Source organism: Odocoileus virginianus, chromosome 28, assembly GCF_023699985.2.
Source record: "Odocoileus virginianus isolate 20LAN1187 ecotype Illinois chromosome 28, Ovbor_1.2, whole genome shotgun sequence".
Taxonomy (NCBI): Eukaryota; Metazoa; Chordata; class Mammalia; order Artiodactyla; family Cervidae; genus Odocoileus; species Odocoileus virginianus.
Window position 1 is genome coordinate 16,205,013 of NC_069701.1, and position 25,646 is coordinate 16,230,658.

Below are 25,646 nucleotides of genomic sequence, written 5' to 3' on the forward strand. Positions count from 1 at the left end.
TTCCTTGGTGGCTCAGATGGTAAAGAGTCTGCCTGCAAGATGGGAAACTTAGGTTCAATCCTTGGATCAAGAAGATCCCCTGGAGAAGGAAATGGCAACCCACTCCAGTATTCTTGCCTGGAAAATCCCATGGATGGAGGAGCCTAGCAGTATAGTTCATTGGTCACAAAGAGCCAGACTCGACTGAATGACTAATACTTCACTTTCATGTGACAGTTACTGTTAATCACCTTCCATGCCCCGTTTAATCCTTTAAATTTTATTATGTTGGTGCTGTGTCTTCTGCATTTACAGTTAAGGAAACTGAAGCACCGTGTCATTAGGAAATATATCTTACTGTCAGTTGTAGGAGAACCTGGAGTCATTTCTCTGACTCAGTGCCTTCAAAAAACACAGGAAGGAAAGAGAAACATCATTAGAGGGGAGTCGCTACCTTGGATAGAATGGAACAAGAGCTTAAGATGCACTGGGCTTGAGCTGAGATGACTGATACTGTTTTCTGCACTGATTCCCTCCCTAAAATCCCTCTGACAGACCCAGCTCGTGGAGCAGACTAAATGACTAACAGCTGGGTCATGGTTCCTGACACTAAATTCTTGAGGGCCTTTCTTGAGGTTTATGTTTCTGTACATATCCATTTGCTGCCACGCACAGTGAGTTTGCTTTAGAGTTACAAGCAGTGCTTTACAGTGTTATCAGTAGGTAAACTTTCATATCTGTCTGTCATCAACTGAATAATATTACCAGATGAGTTTATTTTAATTGACAAAATAATTTATTCTCTTTTCACGACTTACTAATTTCTCTCAACATATATATTAATTTCTCTCAAATTATATCAATTTCTGTCAACATAGGCACTTAAAAATCTCAGCTCAGAATTAAAGCAGAGGCTTTAAAAAAAAAACCTCTGTTCAGATCTAGTTTCACTTAGAATTCTGTGCTGCTGTTTTCCTTATAGATCATGGAAGAAACCTATAAAATGGAGTTCATGTATAGTGGCGTGGAGAACAAGCAGGTGGTGATTATCCATCACATGAGGCTGCAGGCCAAAGCCTTGCAACTTATAGTAACAGCACGGACTGCTCGAGGGTAAGATGTGTGGTTGGCAAAAAAAGGGTGGCCCAGTCCTTTTAAAGACACCTAAAAATGCGTTCAGAGATCTCACCAAGGTTAATGATGCATGAAATTATATTTCAGAAAGATTACATAAGGGATGGACTTCCCTGGTGGCTCAGAGAGTAAAGATTCCGTCTACAATGCAACAGACCTGGGTTTGATCCCTGAGTCAGGAAGAACCCCTGGAGAAGAAAATGGCAACTCATTCCAGTAATCTTGCCTGGGAAATGGCATGGACAGAGGAGTCTGGGGAGCTACAGTCCATGGGGTCACAGAGAGTCAGGCATGACTGAAGGACTAACACTTTCAGTGTTACTTTTCACCTAAGGGATATTGCAAGCTCTTCATTTCTTGAGATATTCCAAATTCCATTCTTAGATCATATTAGATTCCTAGCAAAACCCTTCAGTGGCTCTCCATTGCCTACAGCAGAGCATAAGATTTCATCTGGCCACAAAGTGTACTATATGATCCCTGATAGATTTAAGAATTTAGTGCCTGAACCATTTTGTTTTCTCTTTTGAAGAGACTAGTGCTTTGTCTCAGGCAGCAGACAAATTTTGAGACTGTCTGGTGCTGTGAGACTACTTTGTTCAAATCTTGACCTTTCTACTTACTCATTGTTTGATTACAGGCAGGTTTTTTTTTTTTTTTTTCTGCCTCTCTGTGCCTTGTTTCCCCGCCTGTAAAATGAGAATGATGACAGCATCTATCTCATAAAGTTTCCATGAAGAATCAGTTCAGTCGCTCAGTCATTTCCAACTCTTTGTGACCCCATGAACTGCAGTACGCCAGGCCTCCTTGTCCATCACCAACTCCCGGAATTTACTCAAACTCAAGTCCATCGAGTCGGTGATACCATCCAGCCATCACATCCTCTGTCGTCCCCTTCTCCTCCCACCTTCAATCTTTCCCAGCATCAGGGTCTTTTCAAATGACTCAGCTCTTCGCATCAGGTGGTCAAAGTATTGGAGTTTCAGCTTTAGCATCAGTCCTTCCAAAGAATATTCAGGACTGATTTCCTTTAGGATGGACTGGTTGGATTTCCTTGCAGTCCAAAGGACTCTCAAGAGTCTTCTCCAATACCACAGTTCAGAAGCATCAACTCTTTGGCGCTCAGCTTTGTTTATAGTCCAATTCCCACATCCATACATGACTACTAGAAAAACTATAGGTTTGACTAGATAGACCTTTGGTGGCAAAGTAATGTCTCTGCTTTTGAATATGCTGTCTAGGTTGGTCATAACTTTTCTTCCAAGGAGTAAGTGTCTTTTCATTTCATGGCTGCAGTCACCATCTGTGGTGATTTTGGAGCCCAAAAAAAGTCTGTCACTGTTTCCACTGTTTCCCCATCTGTTTGCCATGAAGTGATGGGACCAGATGCCATGATCTTAGTTTTCTGAATGTTGAGCTTTAAGCCTACTTTTTCACTCTCCTCCTTCACTTTCATCAAGAGGCTCTTTAGTTCTTCTTTACTTTCTGCCATAAGGGTGGTATCATCTGCATATCTGAGGTTATTGATATTTCTCCCAGCAATCTTAATTCCAGCTTGTGCTTCATCTAGCCCAGTGTTTCTCATGATGTACTCTGCATAGAAGTTAAATAAGCAGGGTGACAATATACAGCCTTGATGTACTCCTTTCCCAATATGGACCCAGTCTGTTGTTTCATGTCCAGTTCTAACTGTTGTTTCCTGACCTGCATATAGATTTCTCAAGAGGCAGTTAAGGTGGTCTGGTATTCCCATCTCTTTAAGACTTTTCTACAGTTTATTGTGATCCACACAGTCAAAGGCTTTGGCATAGTCAATAAAGCAGAAGTAGATGTTTTTCTGGAACTCTCTTGCTTTTTTGATGACCCAACAGATGTTGGCAATTTTATCTCTGGTTCCTTTGCCTTTTATAAATCCAGCTTGAACATCTGTAAGTTCATGGTTTTCATACCTTTGAATCCTGGCTTGGAGAATTTTGAGCATTACTTTGCTTGCGTGTGAGATGAGTGCAATTGTGTGGTAGCTTGAGTATTCTTTGGCATTGCCTTTCTTTGGGGTTGGAATGAAAACTGACCTTTTCCAGTCCTGTGGCCACTGCTCAATTTTCCAAATTTGCTGACATATTGAGTGCAGCACTTTTACAGCATCATCTTTTAGGATTTGAAATAGCTCAACTGGAATGCCATTACCTCCACTGGCTTTGTCCATAATGATGCTTCCTAAGGCCCACTTGACTTCGCATTCCAGGATGTCTGGCTCTAGGTGAGTGATCACACCATTGTGATTATGTGGGTTGTGAAGATTTTTTTGTATAGTTCTTCTGTGTATTCTTACCACCTCTTCTTAATGTCTTCTGCCATGAAGAATGAATGGGGTAAAATGTGTAAAATCATCAACATGGTACTTGGTACATAGTTAGACTTCATTATAATGGTAGTTGTTAGACTTTCTGAGAATGAGAATTGCTATTTCATTGATTCTGAAATGTTCATTTAAAAAATTTAACTTCTCTGAAATCAGATATTTTAATGATGTTCTGTAGTTTGATTGAAAGTGTTTTTTGTTTCTTGGTGTCTCATAAAAGTGCATCTTAAGAGTGATGGCACCAAAGATTTCATATATATAATATGAACTTAGGGAACTTGTTATCAGACAGAAGACACATTTAATGCTCAGTCCACTAGTTGTGTTAGACTAAAATCAAGTAGAGAAACAAATATATGAGTGTTTAAGTAAGCACCTAAAAAACACATTAGGAAGAACATTCTTTTTTTTTTTTTAGGAAGAACATTCTGAGTGTTGTTTTATTTCTTTGCTTATCTTGATGGTGACCTGATAAGGTCAGGTGGTACCTTAATTTTAGAGATAGCCATACATTCATTTAGCAAATGTTAAATCCATGCTATGTGCCAGTTGTAGCTGAGAAAATATAAGTGCTTGTGATAGCATCTACACTTTTTTATTAAAGAAAATGGATTTCCTTTTCAGTTTGTATAGAATTATTTTAAACATTCAAATATTGCAGATTAAGCAAACATTTTGTTCTCTGGTAATCTACCCCTTGTAAAACCCCTAAGTATCTGTTTAGATTATAAATATGTATGTTTAATATAGATTGAATCATAACATACTTGTCTGTTGTGCCTTATTTTTACTTGATCCAGCAATATGATATTTCATGTTTCCATGTTGTTAATAAGATTCCAATATATTAGGTCTCTACTCATTTTTTTTTTTTTTTTTTTTGCTTTGCTGCTTCTCTGTGGCATGTAAAATCCAGAAGTGAAACCCATGCCACCTGCTTTGGACCGCCAGAGAAGTCCCTCATACTATATTTTATATTTTCCATTTGTACGCATTCCTGCTTCTTTTTCTTTTTCCTTGATTTTTGCTGGATTGATTGTTTTGTTTCTCTCTTCTTCCAGGGGTTTGGAGGTTTTATACTATTCAAATTTTAAACTATTCAAATTAGAGACAGTAGAACATAATAATGGTTCAGAGGGCTGGGGTGCCTCATAGCTTAGATTCAGATCTTAACTCCACCATTTGCAAACTTAGTAACCTTGGGCAAGGTTTGGGCAAAAGCTATTAAAATTTAAGATATAGAAATCTTTTGGCCTAATATTTTCTCATCTAGAAACTTAACTATAGTAAGGCCATATGGTACTCAAAAATCTGTAGATAAAGCCATTCATTTCAGGGTTGTTTATAAATGTGAAAAATTAGGGGGAGGGTGGGAACCCCCCGGGGCGCCTGTGGGGTGAAAAAAAAAAAGAAAAAAAAATGTGAAAAATTGAGAGCAATGCAATGGGAACTGGTTAAATAAATTATAGTACACATAAAAAAAAAAAAGAATGTCTCTCAATTTGTTTCCTGTAAGTTAAACTGGGACAATGTTAGTACCTGAATCTCTGTCATAAAGTTATTGTAAGGATTATTGAATTTTTATATGTAAAGCCCTTAAAATACTGCCTGACACATTAAGAATAAACACTTAATAAATGTTAGCTCTTTTTAGTTGAATAAATAGTATTTTTACTCTTATATTTTTTAGTAAATTGATTGACCTTATATTTATTAGCATTAAAAATAGAATTTATGATCACCTTTATCAAAACCACATTTAATCAAAATACAAGTTTAAGTATACTTTTATTTTCTAGTTTCACATTGTTAAATAATTTAGAATTTAGTTTCAGATTATCCTTTTTTTAAATTATAGCTGATTTACAATATTAGTTTCAGGTATTCACTATTTTTACAGATCATACTTCATTAAAAGTTATTACAAGATAATAGCTATAGTTCCTTGTGCTGTCCAGTATGTTGAATTATAGTTTTTCATGTATGTTTTATTTTATGAATTCTTTCTTAAAATATGCATCAATCTTTATAAGTACATTGTCAAAATTATTTAGCTCCAACTTGCCCACCACTTCTGTTTTTGTACTACAGTTGTCTTTTTAAAAAAAATTATTTATTTGGCTGTTTGGTCTTAGTTGCTGCATGCAGGATCTTTAAATTCTAGCACGTGGCATCTAGTTCCCTCACCAGGGTTGGAACCCAGGCCCCCTACATTGGGAGTTCAGAATCTTAGCCACTGGACCACCAGGAAAGTCCCTACAGTTGCCTTTTAAAATTCCCTGTTCTAATTCGCTGTGTATCTGACTGGAACACATTCACTAGTGATTGTTTTTTAGAATAAGTACATAAGTAGTGTACTCATTGAGACTTTGCATATCTAAAGCTTTCTTTTGCTTTCATATGGGAATGGAGTTCTTTCAGAACTAAATATTACTATATCTGTTTTGTTCTCTTTCCTTTGTAGTTAGCTTATTTTTTCTCAAAGCTGCAAACTTTTCTTTTTAGAATTCAGAAATTTCTGAATATGTCTGTGTTTTCTTTGCTTGCTCTTACTGACCTTTAGTGGGACTTTGAAGTCTTAGCTCTGTTTTATCTCAGAGTTTTTTTCCCCTCTATCATTTCTTTAATTACTTCTTCTTCTATCCACTTCAATCTGTCATACTGGATATTGTATCATCTGGCTCTATTTTTCCTACATTGTATATTTTCTCTCATAATTTCAGTTTCTTTTTCTACTTTAGATTCTGAGTAAATTCCTCAGCATGCTCTTTTAATTTACCATTTCAGTTTTCATCATTTTTCCTTTTAGTGTTCAACTGTTGAATTGATTTCAGTATTATTGTTTATTTCTGTACCTTTTTTGTAGCAGTTTTTCTTGCTTTATCATTGCAATATCGTTTCAAATCTTCTCTTCAGTCTTACTGAGATTGTTTATTAGAATTTTTAAAAAAGGTTTCTGTGCTTTTTTGCCTTGATATTATCTCATTGAGGTCTTCTTGGTTTCCTTGACAGCTCCTGATCATCCTTATAACATCTAGTAATTTTTCATTGTGTTTTTATACTTATAAGTGAAAGTTTAGACCAATTTAAATTGGTAATTGATATTGGCTTACCTAACAGTTATAGGTCAGTGTTTGGTTTTCCCTAGTGGGCCTTGCTCTTACACTGAAAATGGGGGGTTCTTAGTGGTAGAGGCCTACTTCATGTAACATGTAGGTGAGGCTACCTACTCTGTTTGGGGGTTTGGAACGAGTTCTCAAATCCTTTCATATTTTACTGCTTGAAAATTCTCCAAACTAGTTGTATGTAAGCAGGCCAAAAAATGTACTACTTGGCTCACTTGCTTTCAGTTCAGCCTCTACATAGCTGGAGTTGTCCTCTCTAGCCCTCTCATCCTTGGTGGTCTTTGGTTGGTTAACCTCACTAGCAAATTTCAGTTCCACTTCTGGTAGTTTTTCAGAGTTAAGGAAGATTCAAGTGCTACACACTTTTTAGGAAAATAATTCAGATTAATGTTGCTTTTAGAATACATTTCTATTTGCCATTTATCATTTATATATCCATTCAACAAATAGTTATTGAAGAGCTGCTTGTTTCAGGAAATGCTGGATTATTAAGAACCTTGGTCCCACACTCTTACTTTTCTTTAGCTTGCACTGGGCCTTTGTTGCTGCCCAGGGCGTTCTCTATTTGTGGTGGCTTCTCGTGGTGTGGAGCACAGGCTCACGGCGCCCGGGCTTCAGCAGTAGGCTCGAGGTCTGTAGAGCACAGGCTCAGTAGTTGTGCACGTCCCTGCACTGGCAGGTGGCTTCTTATCCACTGTACCACCAGGGCAGTCCCTCTTACATGTTTTTATATAAGGAAAGTGTTTGTTTTTTATTCACTGGAGCTGTATTCCTTCAATTAATGATGTGTTAATGAAAATAAATGGAACATTCCATGCAGAAATTACAAGAAATAAAATGCACCACGATCAACGGAAAAATCTATTCTTTGATTAGTAAGTTACTTTGACCTGGCATGTTGCCTGGGCTAAATTAGGTATACATTTAAGTTTAAAGTACTGTGAGGCCAAAGAAGCCAAGATAGAGAGGAAAGAATATGGTCTATGTCTGTGTGCAAAGTAGTAACAAAATCTTTTTTCCGTTTTGCGTGAGAATGTGACCTTTGGTTTCCAAATCTGTTTCCCGGAAACCTGATCACATCATCTCTATTACTAGATGACTCTGCTGTGGTAAAAATGATCTCTAAGAAAATTACATATAGACTAGAAGGAACTATTGGACTTCTCAGATGGCTCTGTGGTAAGGAATCTGCCTGCCCATGTAGGAGACTCAGGTTTGATCCCTGGGTTGGGAAGATCCTCTCAAGAAGGAAGTGGCGACCCATTCCAGTGTGCTTGCCTGGAGAATTCCATGCACAGAGGAGCCTGCTGGCTATAGTACACGGGTTCACAAAGGGTCAGACATAACGTAGTGACTGAACAGCAACAACAAGAAGGAACTATCAGTGAACTCTAATTACCTGATGCAGATGCCAAAGCTTTGGCCTTCACTGAGTGCAGTGATTCTTGCAACTGAGCATACCCCTTTAGGTACCCTGGAAGGTATAATTGTGGGTTACTTCAAGAGATATTAGCACCTATGAGGCATGAGGTTTCTCTGTGAAAATGGCCTCCACATTGGCCTGATGTAGATCTCATCTCCTTGAACCTGAGCTGTCAAAACTCCCAGAGAGCTCTGTGGGTTGCTGCCTGGGCTGCTGCACGGAGGAACGTGGCATTGCACTGCCCTGTCCTATATCTGAACCCAATCTGGTGCCCAGTGTGCCTGTGATAGTCTTCGATTTTGAATATTCATTGAGCCTAATGAGCACTGTACTGTTTTAATTGGGTCTTGGGTTGCTGACAAATGTTTCCCTGTAGGTCCTTTAGAAGTCCTTTAAGAGAAATAGAATTTTTAGTGTAATATGCTCATTGTCTTTCCATGTAGGTTCAGTTTCTGGGACTTTGGTCTTTACTACTCAGTTCTTGGATTTCAAATAACATGGGTTTTTATTTGTTTGTTTTGTTGTTTTTTTTTCTTCTACAGAGTTGACCCCTTATTCGGAATGTGTGAAAAATTTTTACAGGAAGTAGACTTTTTTCAGAGGTAAGTGTTTGATCACCTTCTAGCTTATTAAATCTTGCTTACATAGAGAATTGCACTTATAGGGAAACAGGAGTGATCACAACCAGAATCCTTGGTTTAGCCCTTGTAGCCAGTGTGCCCTAATTTGTATGCAGTTAGCTGTCAGTATCAGCGGCTTCTGCATTCATGGATATGGAGGGCCTGACGGTACTATTCCATTTTATGTAAAGGACTTGAGCATCCATGGATTTTGGTATGTACTAGGGGTCCTAGAACCAATCTGCCACAAATACTGAGAGATAATTGTATTTTCTTTACTGGTATGTAAACTTCCTAAGTTAGCTAAACATACAGCATAATAATAAAAACATCAGAAATTATTGAATGTTTTGATTCAGTACTCAGCTGGGCCAGAAAAAGACAAATATGTGGAAAAATGCAAAAGTTACAACTTGTCTATTTTTTCACTGTGGTTCTGTAAGTTGCATGTTTCCTCTCTTATCTACAAAATATTGTTCCATAATTCTGTAGGTAGCTTTTATTTTGTAGCCTAGATATGTTTTCTGAGGATTCTTTGTGAAGTTAATTGGCTAAAACTGATGCAGTCAATGAGTGGAAGGCTTGGTGAAACAGTAGGAGTCAAAGTAGTGACCAGACGTGTGGTATGCAGGCTATTCAATACTGGGAAGAAGGATTTATAAGAATTTAAAATGTAATACTTTTGAAATCTAACGTTTCATTCTTCCACTCCTTGTTCCTAACCCCCTGAACTTTACCAAACCTGACTCTACAGGTTTGAAAGACTCTTTGCTTTTCAGGCTTTTTTCGTTTGGATGATGACAGCTTCCTACAGGGCTAGGTTGCAGTACTACCCTCACCAGTAGGGGCTATGCTGTGCTGTGCTGTGTTTAGTCGCTCAGTCGTGTCTGACTCCGGAGAAGGCAATGGCAACCCACTCCAGTACTCTTGCCTGGAAAATCCCATGGACGGAGGAGCCTGGTAGGCTGCAGTCCATGGGGTCACGAATAGTCGGACTCGACTGAGCAACTTCACTTTCACTTTTCACTTTCTTGCATTGGAGAAGGAAATGACAACCCACTCCAGTGTTCTTGCCTGGAGAATCCCAGGGATGGTGGAGCCTGGTGGGCTGCCGTCTATGGGGTCACACAGAGTTGGACACGACTGAAGCAACATAGCAGCAGCAGCAGCATGTCTGACTCTTTGTGATCCCATGTACTGTGGCCCGCTGGGCTTCTCTGTCCATGGTGATTCTCCAGGCAAGAATACTGGAGTGGGTTGCCATGCCCTTCTTCAGGGTATCTTCCCAACCCAGGGATCGAACCCATGTCTCCTGTGTTGCAGGCAGACTCTTCTTCATCAGCTGCTCTATCAGGGAAGCCCTGCTCTCTAGTAAATAATACAGTCTAGCTTGACTCTTCAGATCCTGACTTCAAATCTCTACAAAGTCCCTGCCTTATTTTTGGTTTTAGATTTTTATTTTTAATTATAGTTGGTTTACAGTGTTGTATAAATTTCTGGTGTACAGAAAACTGATTTAGTTAAACATAGCTTTAGATTCTTTAAGGTGGAGAGTCTGTTTATGCACAGTTGGATTGAAGAGATTCTTGGAAAGATGACAGCTCTGATTTGCCACAGATGAGAATGTGTTAAGAGCTGTACATTCTTCCTTAATTCAGCCTCTGAGTCTCAGTATTGATGTCACCCCCTCAGTGAAATATTTTTTAACTATCTCCTTTTACAAAGCAAAGTACCATGGAATCATTCAGAGCTGGGAGTAAGTTACTTAACCTTTTTAAGCCTCATTACAACATTATCCTCTCTGAGTCTCAGTATTCTTATCATTGGTTATAAGCTGCATTAAAACAGACTTTTTCTTCTCTTTGGCTCGGTGTTTATGTTCCAGTGTCTAGAATAGTACCTACCACCTGGTAAGGCCTAAACATATTTTTTATATTAATGAATATATGATAGGAAAATAATATTTCTAACAATACACAGGATTGCTAGATTAAATAAGATAGTATAAAACACTCAAGAGGTTGCCTGGCACATTTTAATAAACATGGCTATTATGATGACTTTGTCACTCCAGCTTACTTATATAGGTGCATGGCTTTCCTCAGGAACCATGATCTCCTCCAGTTCACTTTTCCTACCTCAGGGCCTGGCAGAAGTTCAGGGGTCAGCCTGTGGTGAATGAATTCCTAGTTGCTTCTGTTTGCTCCTTCAGGTGTTTCATCGCTGATTTGCCCCACCTGCAGGACAGCTTTGTGGACAAACTTCTTGACCTCATGCCCCGACTCATGACATCCAAACCTGCAGAAGTGGTCAAAATTCTGCAGACCATGCTGCGGCAGAGTGCCTTCCTACACCTCCCCCTTCCAGAGCAGGTCAGTGTCTGTGTCGGTATCTTGACCCCTGCAGTGCAGGTCTGTCCAGAGAATCAAAACTGCTCACCTTGGGGATCTTCTTTGACTTAGTGGAGCAGCTGAGTTCAGGCCTTCCTTCTGTTTGACTAACATATGTCCATCCATTAGATAAGGAGATCGTGTTTTGTTGCCCAGGGATGACCTGGCTTTAGAATCATATTTTCTTCTTGTTTACAGATCCACAAAGCCTCCGCCACCATTATTGAGCCAGCAGGCGAGTCAGACAACCCTTTGAGGTTTACGTCTGGGTTGGTGGTGGCCCTGGATGTTGATGCAACCCTGGAACACGTGCAGGATCCTCAGAACACTGTGAAGGTCCAGGTCTGTCAGGTTTTGATTCCCATGGAGAACTGACTTTGTGTTGAAACTTTTCACTTTAGCACCCCCTGTAATCTCTGCCTGAGGGACAGAAGCTGGGGAGAAGGAAGAGAAGCTTTTATGGACAAGAATGTGGGCACAGTTCCCAGCTCTACTGCTGAATATGGTTTGGAGCAAGTTTCATTAAACTCTATGTCTCAGTCAGGTTCTACAACTGACAAGTAGGAATGGTAATGTTGAAATGAAGTGTTGTATTAATGTGAAAAGTCCTTGGTCCCCACTATGGGTTCATTAAATGGCAGGGCCCCTTCTATTCTTACAATGTGAAGTTAAGACTTGTTATTTTTAGGACTATAAGCAAATTGTAATAAGCAAATTCATGCAGGCTGTGGTTAGGTCAGCTTGGTGAGTAAAATTTATGGGTGGGGAAAAAGCTGTCCAAGGGAGTATTTTTCCCAAGTTAGGTAGATGTACTAGAGAGATGGGAGAGATTCAGTATAGACACTAATCAGTTTATAACATTCTGTAGTTGAGCCCCAAAGGAGTCCTACCCATTTATCATTTCCCTCCTTTCTTCCTTCCCTCCTTTCTCCTTCCTTTCCTTTTTTCCATCCATGCAGTAATGTTTACTCTGTTGCACATGCTAAGTGCTCAGCAAGTGAATTAGAATTCCTGCCCTCAGGATGTTTAGTTTCAGTGAGAGACAGCCAAGTGGACAGGCAGTTGTAAAACAGAAGTTCAGCCATCAGTTCAGGCAGGTGCAGGATGAATTAAGAATATTATGGTTTCTTATTAAATACCAGATTGCTCCCACAACATAGATCTAGTTTTGGGAGCCACTTGCAACACAGCCTCCTGAAATGAGACACAGCTTTTTAAATGACCTGTTCTCAAGACTAAGACTGATTCAGTAAGATAGTGGACTGACTTAACAGACTCAGTTTCTGGATTGTGAAGCTCCTTAGAAGTTTTAAAGGTGGGAATGAAGGTGGACAGAATATACCACCCCAAAATAAGTCTTTTGGGCCCAAAGATTCTTTGTAGTGATTATTTTTGAGAGTCTGTAGACACAGGTGAATCTCTGGAAACAGTAGAATTGCCCTTTTTAGAGAGGAAAATTTACGTTTGTAAGGGAAATCTCCATTTGTAAGTTTTCTCCCTCTTAGTATCTGGAAGGCTAATCTCTAGAAGCTCATCAGTGGAGAGTATGCCAACTTAAATTTGCCTGACAATCTTACCCTTGTTCATTTTGTTTTATTTGATGGCCTCCTGTAACAGGCTCTCTTTCTCTTCAGCATCTTCCTTTTGTCTTTCGCTGAAGATGGTATTTAAGGTGATGGCTTGGGCAGTTTTAAGGAGTGACTCAGTTTTCTTAGGTCTCTTCTTTATATATAAAGATGTATTTATATATATATGTGTATGTGTGTGTGTGTATATATATATATATATATGTATGTATTTGTTATTAAGCATCTGTTTTTCTCCTGTTAATCTGCCTTTATTATAGAAGGGTCTCAGACAAGAACCTAGAAGGGTAGAGAGGAAATTATTTTTCCTTTCCTACAGGGTTATTTTCAATTTTTGGCTTCTATAAAAAATTCATCAGTATACTTAAAAGATACATATGTTACCGAGTGCAAGCTCGCTCTGTTGCAAGGAGGGGGACCCTTTCCAACGCCCAAAACTGGGCTTTTGTCTAGCACTTGGAAATGAATTGTCTGAGGAGACACATGCACTGACAAAGCAAGAGATTTTGTTGGGAAAGGGCGCCTGGGTGCAGAGCAGGAGGGTCAGGGAACCCAGGAGAACAGCTCTGCATGTGGCTTGCAGTCTCAGGTTTTTGGTGATGGGATTAGTTTCCGGGTTGTCTTTAGCCAGTCATTCTGACTCAGAGTCCTTCCTGGTGGTGCCCACCTTGTTCAGCCATGATGGATGCCATCGAGGATTCTGGGAGGTGGTTGGACATGTGGTGTCTCCTTTTGATCTTTCCCCAGCTCTTCTGGTTGGTGGTGACTTATTAGTTCCATGTTCCTTACCAGGACCTCCTGTCCTAAAACAGCTCATGCAAATGGTTACACTGGTGCCTGGCCAGGGTGGGCGGTTTCAGTCAGTGTGCTTCCCCTAACAGCTCTGCTCACTGCAGGACAGGCCAGTGAATCTGAGAGATGAGGTGTTGAGGCAAAGAAGAGACTTTAATCAGGGAGCTGGCAGACCAAGAAGATAGCAGGCTAGTGCCTCAAGATAACCACCTTATTGAGGTCTGGATGCCAGGTTCTTTCAAAAATTAGAGAGAAAGAAGCAATGAGGAACTCAAGTCAAAAGGCAGAATAGAGAGGGAGATGCAGTGGGGAAGTAAAGTGAAAGGGTCTTCAGTTTTGCAAAACATCTCCAAGGGAATGGCCAGCCTTCAGAAGGGTGTGTTATTCTCTCCTATTCACAGGTGGACAAGGACAAAGTATCTCTCCATGAGCTGAATAAAAGCACTTTAGTTTACAGTCAAGCAGAAGACCAAGGTCCTCCAGGCAAGCCACTGAGTATAATTATAATAATAAAAGCAAGTCAAAGAAACAGTTTCCAACATGGAGTCAGAATTGGCTTCTTCCCTGCAATATATATATGTATATACATATATACATACCTGTGTATAAGTTATTCAGATAAGGACTACTATGGGAGAAACCCTTAATTTGTGGCTGAAGAAAAAGACCTTGTGGAGATACTGTGGCATGGATTAGATCTGAAAGGATGATTAAGAGCAAAGGATCGAGGTATTCCAGGCAGAGGGAATGTGAATAAACACTGGCAGTGAGTACAGAGAAGTAGCTTGGAGCAGGCAGGGTCGGCTTCCTGGAAGAGAGTAAGGATGAGTCAGGCCTGGAGATGGTGATATTTGCCTGCGGTGAGAGTAGAGGAACAGTATCTTCTGGCTTTCCATCCGGAATTATTGTAAATTATGAGACCTGCAGGGAACTAATTCTGAGCTGCCTGTGAAGTTGTGCTGCAGCTTTTTTTGTTTTGCTCTGTCGACTGAAAAAATAATGCACAGCCTAGAATTGGAGAGTTAGGTTTTTTTTTTTTTAAGCGGATGTTCTTAGGGCTTCAAGCCTGGGAGATAGCATCTCAGATTAATGCTGAGAAAATTTTTCTGAAGAGGAAGTGGGGGAAACTAGGTTATACAGGAATTTTTGCAGCAACACCAGGTACTCACAATGAAAGATTACTGTTTGTAAAAGAAAACTAGATATCTCAAGGAGTTTAGTGCTTTTCTGTATCTGGGAAGATGGAAGAATCTGGACTCGCTGAAATCGTTCCTTTGATATGCACCTCAGCTATCTGGGGCCAGTATCCTGTTTTCTCATCCTGAGTTTCCTCAAGCTGTACCATGGGTGTGACTGCAGTCCGATGACTGCTAGATGGTGGACATTCCTTGTTTCTGCCCTGTGTTCTCCCCAGGCTCACAGTTGGAGGGTGGCTGCTGTCCCTGATGGCTCAAAATCCTTTGCTTACTGAAATGGCAGGCAGTATTTTATTTCTCACTCCCAACATTAGCTTCACCCTAGCTCCACTTTCGAATTACTCAGAATGTGTTAAAAAAAATACTGATGCACAGGCTTCAACCTATACCAGTTTAAGTCAGAATCTTGAGTAGAACTCATGAGTACCAGTATTTTTTATTTAAGAGCTCATAGGTTCCAATTAAAAAGAAAAAAAAGCCCATAGGTGATTCTAATGTGCAGCCAGGGTTGAGAGCCACTGTTTCACATTGTTCCTGGAAAAAGTTCACTGACCAGTTGTGCATAAATGAGATCACAGGTAGATTGTTTAAGGTTCATCTGCTAGACTCTACTGAAAAATCACCTTCAGAGTAGCTTTACTACATGCATGGCCAAACTGTTTGAATACCATCATAGGTTGGAAGATGGGGAACTCGCTGCTCAGTCGTTGGACAGCTCTGACAGTAAGAAAGCGTTGTCCAGCTCAGCTGCCATGCCCCAACACTTCTGGACAGATGAGATTATGGGGCAAGTGGGCTGAGACGTGCCTCCCCAGAGTTTCATAGTTGAAAGATTTGTGCAGTCCCTACTTGACCCCATCAGTACATTCCCAAAGCCCAGGTCCGGTGTGTTCCTAGGATGTGCTTCATTTGCTCCTTCAGCTCACTTGTGCACTGTGTAGTGTGATAGGCCCTCTACACAGATAACTGTGAAGCTCCCTTCAGTGTGGAGGAGAGCTCTTTGGCAGCTTGTGAGACTTGAAGAACTGGCCCGTGATTTGAGCAGACCCCTCATGAAGCACTATCTCTGTAGAAAGAGATTAACAGCTTTCTGGCTGCTTATGATCTAGTGAAAAGTTACAGAATTGTTCTTTTTTAAAATATGTATGTATGTACTTAATTTTGGCTATGCTGGGTCTTTGTTGCTGTGGGCAGGCTTTCTCTAGTTGCAGCAAGCAGGGGCTACTTTCTGGTTGTGGTACATGGGTTTCTCATTGTGATGGCTTCTCTTGTTGCAGAGCACGGGCTTCATTAGTTGTGGCGCACAGGTTTAGTTTGAGCCACAATCTGTGGTATCTTCCTGGACCAAGGATTGCACCCATGTCCCCTGCACAGGCAGGCGGATTCTTAACCACTGGACCACCAGCGTGGTTCCAGAATTATTCTTAATACTTGATAGTTGATGATGGATGGTGGGCCATGATATGACTCAGAGCCAGAAGAAGCAGGGAGTGCCTGCAAAGGCTCTTCACATCAGGATTAATATTTTAACTTATCTATGTACTTCATAGAGGCACCTTATTTCTGTCACTCATTCACCATAAATTCGGGAAAGATTTATCACACACTGGCTTGTACTAGGGGGAGGGTAGAGAGATTTTGACAGGATTGTCCTCCCCACAAGGAGCAGTTTCTTATGAAGGATGGTGTCATCTTTTCCTCCTGTTTTGGGGTTCACAGCAGATGTCACCAGCAATTTTGTTAAAAGCTCATGGCTCTTCTGGCTCTTTTTCTCATGTCTGTCACCTCTTAGGTCTTATATCCAGATGGCCAGGCTCAGATGATCCACCCTAAGCCGGCAGACTTTCGGAATCCTGGCCCAGGGCGGCACCGGCTCATCACTCAGGTGTTCCTCTCCCACACTGCCTGGACAGGTAAGAAGTCCGTGGGGGGCAAGGCATTTGTTTTTTATAGTTTGAAAAATACGTGATTGAACCAGGCCTGCTGAGGGTTGAACTTGATTTCCTAAGGCGCTTACAAGCTCAAATTGGGCATATTTAGACTAATTTGCTGCATTGCTTTGATTATACACAGCACAAAGTTTTTTCAAAAGATTACGATAGAATGGAGTCTCATGGAAAGAACTGTGGGCTAGACATCTGGAGACTATTTTCTTATCGTAACTTTGTAATTGACCTGCTGCAAAACCTTGGACAGGCTACTCTCCCTTCTGAATCTTGTCTCCTCACCTTCTAAATTAAGATGACAACTCTTAATCTACTACTTAATTCTGAGGACTAGTCTTTCTGGAAATTAAACAGTTTTATATTTTTTTTACCAGTAATTTAAAATCACTCTTTTTGTTATATGAACAGTTCATTTCATTCCCCCAGAAGATGTACAGTGACAACTGTTACTGCCTTCCCTTCCCACATGGGCTGGTTTGTGGGGTAGTGCAAAGATGATCTATTCATACTTCGCCCTACAGCATCTGAGTAGAAACTTGTTAATTTGACAAAATAACATGGAAGCTACATAAGTATTTTTCTTTAATTTGTAAAGGATAAAATGAGAGAATACAAATGCAATGACACTCCATTTCCACAGTCTGTAAGGTGCTTTGGAAACTTTAGAAAGAGACTCAGTCTGCAGAACCTAAAATGTGGGAGAGAATTGGTCTTGGTGGTGTTGCCTAAATTGTTGAAGATGATTCACAAGTATGGTTACTGAAGATGGTGTTCAATACCAGCAAATTTGGTTTATTTTAGAAATAGATGAATGCCTTCTAGAATTTTCTTTCACTGTATTTTTGAATACATGCATAATTGTTTATTGCCATTATTAGTGGTTCTCCCAATTAAGGGTGTTAGGTGGGTATAGATGACTTTATAAAAGTTTTCACAAAGAGGAAACAATGCTATTGAATGTCGGAGCAGCCCTTTTGGAGGTCCAGTGGGCCTGTCACAATTGAGGGAGCTTCCAGCCAGGAAGCTTTTCCCAAGATCTGCCTCCCTGAATGTCCCTCACTCCATATCCTTGCTGTTGGAATGTTCTGCACTGTTTGCCACAGTGCAAGTCTACAGGAAGTTAGAGTTCCTTATTCTAATCTCTTTTGGTGGAGGGATCCTAGATATGGGGAAAGAAATGCTGTGGGACAGCACTGTTTTGCAGGGACCAAGGCTGAGGGAGGCAAGACAGCATATTACAGCTCAGAAGAGCTTGAAAGGTTTAAGGGGTGTATTGCCTTGTCCCTGGTCATGCAGCAGCTCACTGCATGAACCAGGCATACAGTTTGGGCTGTCCTGAGCCTGAAAAATTATAATTCACTCAGGGTTACCTCCTTTGAGAGGCTGCTACCTAGTCATAATTAAAAATCTGTTTTAATTCTCTGCTCAGCACTTACTCATGTCAGATGTTTCCTCATGCATTTATTGGCTTTATCTCCAATTAGAATGTGGGCTGCTTGAGAACAAGAAACTTGCTCATCACCTTTACCTTTGTGTTCCCAGTACCTCTGTATCTTATGTCCCTAGTCCCTGACATATAGTAGATGCTCAACAAATAATGAAAACGGAATGTAGGGTTTCAAGTTTGCATTAAAAATTCATTTAATTCTTAGATAACTCTGTGGTGGGAGTTAGTATTCTGCTCTTAATTTTTTAGATGCATAAGTGGAGGCCCACATAGCCGATTAATGGTGGCTTGGAGGCCTGCATGTAGATTTCCTAAGTGCCTTGTTTTTTCACTATACCATCCTCCCATCTGGCCTTGGATACTAAAGTGAAATGTGTTCTCATTCTGAATGTGCCAGCACTTTCTTCTTCCTAACCCAGGAGATGAGGCCTGGTGTTGGGAAGGGGCTCCTCCATCTAGTCCCTCAGCTCCCTACCTAGGGCCTGTCTTTTGGGAGACAGGATGCTGCCAGGCCTGGAGTCACATAGACAAGTTTCCAAATTCTGCCTTACTTGCTGTGATCCTGAGAAAGTTATTTAACCTGTCTGTCTCATTTTCCTTTAAGACTGTGGAGTGGTAATATATATCTCATAAAGACACACTCTTCCAAGCATGATAAACAGGTTGCATGATTGGCCCCAGACGATCTTTTGTTTGTTTTTCCCACTGTCTTCCCCCTCTTGTTTTTTCTCTCTGCTCCCTTCCTCTAATGGCAGTGGCTTGAATTGCCACTCTTCACATGTGCTGGTGAGGGAAGGCTTAATGACCAGGTAGGGTTCAGTCATCTGACCTTACCAGGGTTTGGCTCCTGAAAGTGCTGTGAGAGCCAGGGCTGGGTTGTGGTTCAAGGGTTGGCAGTAGCCATTTAGGACAAAAGAGCAGAGCCTGTTGGGAGAGCTGACACTGGAGCCTCGGACCAGAGAGCAGTGCTGGTTTCATTACAGGGACGTGAAGGCTAGTGAAAGGGCCCGTGGTAAATGGTCCTGCTGAAGTTGCTGTCTGGGCTTGGCTGGGTTGCTCTGGCTGGCTGCCAGCCCTCCCTTCCTGGAAGACAGTGATCTTGTCTCTATTTTGATTCCTAGGGAGAAGTCTCGAAATAACAGGGAACATGTCTGGGGAGGCATTGAGAAGTCCTGGGACCTCTGCCCTTGTTCATTTTCTGTTCTATCAGCCCTCGTTGCTGCCCTTTAAACCCCTTACCCTTGGGCTCATCTTTGAAACTTGCACCTTTCATGAAGTAAGGAGGTTACCCAGTCACACAAGATCAAGGAGGACACCCAAGCTAGCGGTGTTCTTGTCCTCTGCACCTGCCGTTAGGTCTTGCTGAAATCCTCTCCCTCTTCTTTATTGAAGCCACATGGTTAATAGAAAGATTAGTGTTTCAGTTTATGAACTGAGCTCAAAATCTGTCACTAGTGTGGATTTGGGCAGTCACTTAGAACCTCTCAGAACCTTGGGAATTTTTTGGGATCGTGACGATCTTTCTTCCATGGTGTGGCAGGGTAAGATCTCTTGGGAGTTACGTGCTTGGCACAGAGTTGGTGTTCCATTCCAAAGCCTTCCTGGGCTCCTTCCTCAGTACTTTTTACAGACTCGTGTGTGCACTGTACTCTTCGCAACTGTCTCTGCCTCCTCAGACAAACAGCAACTTAAGGGCGGTCTTATTTATTTTTGCTGGGCCTGCCAGGTGCAGGCACCAGATCAGTGTTGTAATGTCATGTCATGAAAGAATGGAGGGTTCAGTGACATGATTTTAGGTCCCTGAAATGTGTTCCTATTTAGTAATGAGTGTTTTCTGTCCGAGCTATTTCCAGATGAACGGCTTCTTCTCCGCTAATGCATCAGAGTGCACTCTGCACGCAGCCCTCAGGTCTGAGATCAGCTGCCGAGAAAGAGCGTGGTTATCTGGGCACAAGAACTGGCCACATGCACATACCTTGTGACCCTCTGTCTTTGAGGCTGGAAGGCCTCTGTGCGAGAGGGTTTTTCACTTGCTCTCTGAGTGTCTCAGCAGCCATGGCTCTGAGCTGCAGGGAGCCCAGCAGACCCGAGGAGGAGGTGGCGCTGGCAGAGATGCAGCAGCACATCTGCAGCTTAGGAAGAGCCTCATGGAAAATTGTCTTTGTTTTGCAGATGGGGGAAGGGAGGGATGCAGACAGGTGAAAAATGTTCTTGAAACCCTGCTGCAAAAAAAAAAAAAAAAAGAGAAACCTTGCTGCCTCCATCTTTGATCTTGCTCTTACTTCACATTTCATCCCAATTCCTGGTAGTTGCCCCATCATTGAGGATTTTTGTCTTTTTTTCTAGAACCCTGCCAGGTGGAAGTGAGGCTGCTGCTGGCCTACAACTCCAGTTCACGCATTCCAAAATCCCCCTGGATTGAAGGTGGTGAGATGTCACCCCAGGTGGAAACCAGCATCGAGGGCACCATCCCCTTCAGCAAGTCTGTAAAAGTTTACATAATGCCCAAACCCGCAAGACGCTGAATCACAAGCAGTCTTTATAGCTGTGGCCTAGAAGGCCCTTCTTGGGATCAGAGTGAGCCAGAAGCCTGGAGCATTTCACCTGGAAATGGTATATAGGCATAAGGAGGAACATGTGACCCATGCAGTCTCATCTGTATCAAGCATTGGATAAATTATATTGCATTAATTAAGAACACAGAAACCTTCAAGGCTATCCTGCCCTCCACCCCCAACCTCCATAGCCCTGCCCCCAATAAAGTTGAGACACCAAGCTGCTCTAGTCCCTGGTCCTTCAGGGAATCTGTGTGGCTATAGGTTCAACATTTATGCTACATGTCTGCATTCTTCAGGTGTGAAACAAAAAGATCCAATTTTCTAGCCACTTCCAAAGAACCAGTTATTGGAGCCATAATCTTATTTCTTAAAGCAACAGTCTGTTTGTCAGAGCCAACTCCAAAAGCAGCTTTCACAGGTTTGTTTTTTCACCATCGACAGTTCCTGAATGGCCCCAGACTTCATTATCTTGCTGAGAGTCTCCTTCCTTAACTCAGGCAATGGCTGGCCAAGAACTGAATGGACATTCATTCTTCAGGAAAATTTTTGATCTTGCCTGCCATTAAAATATGAGAGATGGGCCGTATTTTAGAAAAGAAACCAGCATTATAGGAAAGAGGGATCTAGTGTAAGAAGCACAGTCATTTTCCAGTACTTCTCTGACGACTCCAGTGTTGAAGCTGCATGTGAGTTAAAGATGCAGCTGGGGTGTAAGAACAGTAAAGGCTATGAACCATGTGAGGGCCTGTGATGTGTTCTTTACCTGTCATTTAATCCTTGTAACAGCCAAGTGAGTCTGACAGGTTAGGTCATTGGTAGGAATACTGTAATAACACCTGTATTCATTCAAATCCAAAATGAGTCCAAAGGTCTGAGCTATATATACCACATCAGGAGAGGTATATGGAAAAGAACCTACAAATCTCTCTTGTGCCTTAATTTTCTTACCTGTAAAATAGAGATAATTATACTTTATGGGTTGTTGAATGGGTTTAATTAAATAATGCCTGGCAGAATCTTAATCTCTGGCCAGTCTCGATCATATTTGGTGCTTGGAAAGCTAATAAAAATAACAAGAGCATACAGTTACTGAGAGTCAGAGCTGGAATTTGAATTCAAAGCACATTTGACTTTTAGTTTAACACACCTAATGTGTGCCCAGCAGTGTTGCAAACCCTTTAATGAATTAATTCATTTAATCCTCAAAGCTACAGTATGAAGTAGGTGCTATTATAATAAACCTAATAGTAGGTGCTATTATTATTAAAGCAGTTGAAGTTCAGATAATTTAAAGAAGCCAGGATTATGGGAAAGAGAGATCCACTCTAAGAAACAACACTTTCAGCTCCGTCTCTGACGGCTACAGTGTTGGAGCTGCCTCGTTGGCCTAGGCCGCAGAGCTGGTAAATGACAGAGCTGGAATTAGAACCTGGGTGGTCTGGCTCCTGGAGGTCATAACTGCTATGAAGAGACTAAAAGAAGATCACCTCAATGGCATTTACTTTTCTTGTGTGCTCACTTACTTAGTACATCTCAGTGATGTGCCATCAGTGTCAAAAGGAAGTCCTAAAGAAAATTGCCTGCCTTGGAGATAAAGTAAAGCTTAAAGCCAGGCTGAGTCATACCATGGCCCCGACACAAGCACCTAATGATGATTACTGAGTTGAAGCACGAATGAAAACATCAAGAAAAGTTGCTGCTAACTGAGCCTTCCATGCCATAGCTATAGAAAGCCTTCCAAGGGAAAAATATGCTGAATCCTTTTCAGGTACACTGCTCCTTTTGTAAAAATCTTTCTCAGTTATTCCCCATTTTATAGGTGGGGAAACTGAGAGTTTGAGTCAAGTCTTTCTCCTAAGGGGCAAGGGCAGAATTTGATCCTAGGTCTTAAGACCCGAAATAGTACTTTTCAGATCAAAGGTGAAGAGACACAAAGGGGCAAATTTTGCCTTAGTAGCAGCTAGGATGGGTTTTTAAAAACTGTAAGAATTGAATGGGTTATCTTAGAAGATCAGGAATTTTCAATGCTGAATGTGTTCAATCTGAGGTTGAACAAGCTCCTGACAAGTGTGTCCTAAAGGAATTCAAGTTATCACATGAGGGGTAGAGCTCAGCCTTTTAAATTCTTCTTTCTCTGAATTCTCTGTGAATTATGAGAATCTTGATCTTTCTGACAAAGACTTGGGAAGGGGGCATAAAGATGGCTCTAGTGTGGCATCCTCATTTATAAGTGACTGTGCAACCAGAGAGACTGAGTTAGTAGAAGCAAGTCTGGAAATCAGGCCTCTACAGGGGTATGTTCTGCATTTTCAGTGGCCAACCGTGTACCTGGTCAAAGCTGGAAACTGTGTCACACTGGACTCTATCCTTACACTTCATGTAAAACTGGCCATCACGTCCTTGAGATTCTGCTGCTTTAAATGTTTCAGTCCTCTTTACTCAATGTGTCTGTCTTGATGCAGCCTACATCATCACTCTAGAAGTGTGAGATTAGTTTCCTAACGAACTGCTTGCCTCAAATCTTTTCCCCTTCAACCCACTCTTCACACAGGTGCCAGAGTAATCTTTCCAAAATCCAGATCTGATCACATTCATTCACCTGCTTGAACCTCAAGTGGGTTACTTCTTGGCTCCAGGATAAAGTCTAATCAGTCCTTGAAGAATCTTCATCCCCTGCTCTCCTCTTCAGCCTCATACTCCATGTCCCCAACATTCTCTGTAGTTCTCCCGCTGTAGAGGATTATCTGTAGTTATTCCTGATTGTCACCACGCAGTCTCTTGCCTCACACCTGGACCTTGGAATGTGCTCTTCAGATTGTCTCCTGTGGTTCCTTTCTTTTCATTCTTCAGGAGTGAGCCTCATTCTGGAACCTGTCTGTGTCTCCTGTGAGCTTGATGCATCGCCTTTATGTTCCCACAGCCTTCTATCCATTTTTCAACCATTGTATTTATTGCAGGTTCACAAATGCCAACCCCTGAAGCAGGTAGGCAGGGGGGAAAAAAAGGCAAGTGGCTTTGTAAAGCTAATAAATGCCTCCTCTTTTTCGAAGTTATGAAAAAGAATAATACAATTTTAAAAAAGGAGTGGGTCAGTGGCTGTAGGAAAATGATAGACTGAAGAATCAGCAGATTCTCTGTCTTGATGAAGGCTGTTCAGCTCCACTCAGCTGTTCAGTTGTTCATAGGTATGGGCCTGGTCAGATTTTCTAATTCCTCCAGAAAAGCCAGTAACCTGCATTTTCACGTTAAAAAAAATATATCCATGTAAAAAATTGTGTAAGTCAAGTAAATGTTCAGATTACTCTGAGACCAACAAAACCTGTCTCCAGGGAGATTTGTGACAGTGTGCAGCTTCTGCATCATCACTGTTTATATGTCTGTTTCTCCCAACCAGTCTGAATAGCTGAATGTCTGTGTTGTATCCCCAGCGTAGCGCCTGGCACATGCCAAGCAAGGAAAGAATGAATGAGTCCATGAGTCCAGAGCGAGGTTGACAGTACCATGACATGCCTGCAAAAGCCAGCCCTGAGAGTCGGACTTGTGAAAGGACTGTATGTTTGTCTTTGACGTAATTGACCTCAGCAAACAGAATTGAGAAGGTACACACCTAACACATGACAAGACTTTTCTCAGGAACCGCTCAAGCTAGGAGAAATTAAGTGTCAGCAGAGCGAGGGCTGTGCACGCAACTTACAGATTGAATCAAAGGGTGTGTGACTAAGACGTGGGACTCAGTATAGTGTCATGGAAAAAGAGCTTCTCTCCCAGTTCTTTGAATTTCCAGCACTGACCATGCAGAAGAGATTCAGAAGTAGGGGCTATTGCAGGTTTGATACAAAGTTTAATAACTTCACTGCCAGGTACTTCTGTCTCTTAAGAAGTTTGTACTAAGTTATGTTTAATGTAGAGACGACTCACTTAGGAACACCTAATTACACCCACACCTAATTCAACACCTACTGGAGCTGTCTTATCTTACATTTGACAGAAAAAAAAAATTCTTTTATCTCATCACCCAGAAAAATAGTCTGAATTTTTATCAGACATAAAAATTTCTTGTTATATGTATCTGGCTTTCTGAGCTGAGGGAACTGTGATCTAGAAAGACCCTGTCATCTGACACACGGTTGGTTGTGGAAAGGGCACTGAGCATGACCTTCTCAGACTCTTGGCTGGGTGTTAGGTCTGTGAGAATCTATCTCCTACAGGTCTTCTAAGGTGGTAGAAAGAGATCAAGACACAGGGTTGGGTTCTAATCCTGCCTTTGCCACTTTCTTGCTGGGTAAACTTGGAAAGATCACTTTCCATGGCAGTTATCTCAGCTCATGTTTTCTTGCCAAGCCACATCTTAAGTTGATTGGCTGTCCTTAGGTCAGATGCCCAGTGTGGCCAGTCAGGTGACAGGACCATGTGGAGCAAAAATCAACTTTCCGGGCCGTGGCTTCAACAAGGGTGGGGGTGGAGCAATTTTATTCAGCTATGACCATGATCGATAGCATACCTAGTTAATGTCTGTTGAAAAGTTCCCAAATATTTGGTGAATAAATGAACCACTTGTTCTTTAAGACCTGTGTTACATTCTTAGTGATGTCTCCCCTAATCTTCCTCCTATCTTGGTAGGGTAAGTTAGTCTCCCTTTGTGCCACCACTGGATGTTATAACTATTATAATGTTAACACACTGTATCATTGTCTTGTTTATTTCTCTCTCAGGTAACTCCTGAGGGCAGGAACTATGACTTACTCATTCCTATAACCCTATGATCCAGCAATAATTTGTCATAAGAATATTAGTTAAAGACTTTGAGTAAATGAGTATGAAAGAGAATTACTGAATAAATGAGTGAGTGAAAAGAGTAGTTAATTCCTTTGGGCACCAACATCCTAGGAATCTATGAAATAATAAGCTGCTATATTAAGAACCATAAGATAAAACCAGTTAGCTTTACACAGCAGCCCCCTTAGGAGAAAGATAATGACAATGGTTTCAATTTATTGAGTCCTTAATACATGCCAGGCAGAGTGCTAAGACTTTCTGTGAATTACCCCACTTAACACCTGTGATAACTTCAGGTACTAATATTATCCC

At 41.2% G+C, this 25,646-nt stretch overlaps 1 protein-coding gene across 1 annotated transcript in view; it reads left to right on the forward strand.

Annotated features, from left to right (window-relative positions):
- Positions 1-20,827, forward strand: part of INTS4 (integrator complex subunit 4) — a 98,935-nt gene extending 78,108 nt beyond the window's left edge. The window contains exons 18-23 of the mRNA XM_020915159.2: positions 962-1,092; positions 8,566-8,625; positions 10,856-11,015; positions 11,232-11,375; positions 16,400-16,520; positions 20,347-20,827. Of these exons, the coding sequence (XP_020770818.2) occupies positions 962-1,092; positions 8,566-8,625; positions 10,856-11,015; positions 11,232-11,375; positions 16,400-16,520; positions 20,347-20,525 (795 nt within the window). The 3' untranslated portion in view covers positions 20,526-20,827. The remainder of the gene's footprint in view (positions 1-961; positions 1,093-8,565; positions 8,626-10,855; positions 11,016-11,231; positions 11,376-16,399; positions 16,521-20,346) is intronic.
- Positions 20,828-25,646: the final 4,819 nt, after the last annotated feature.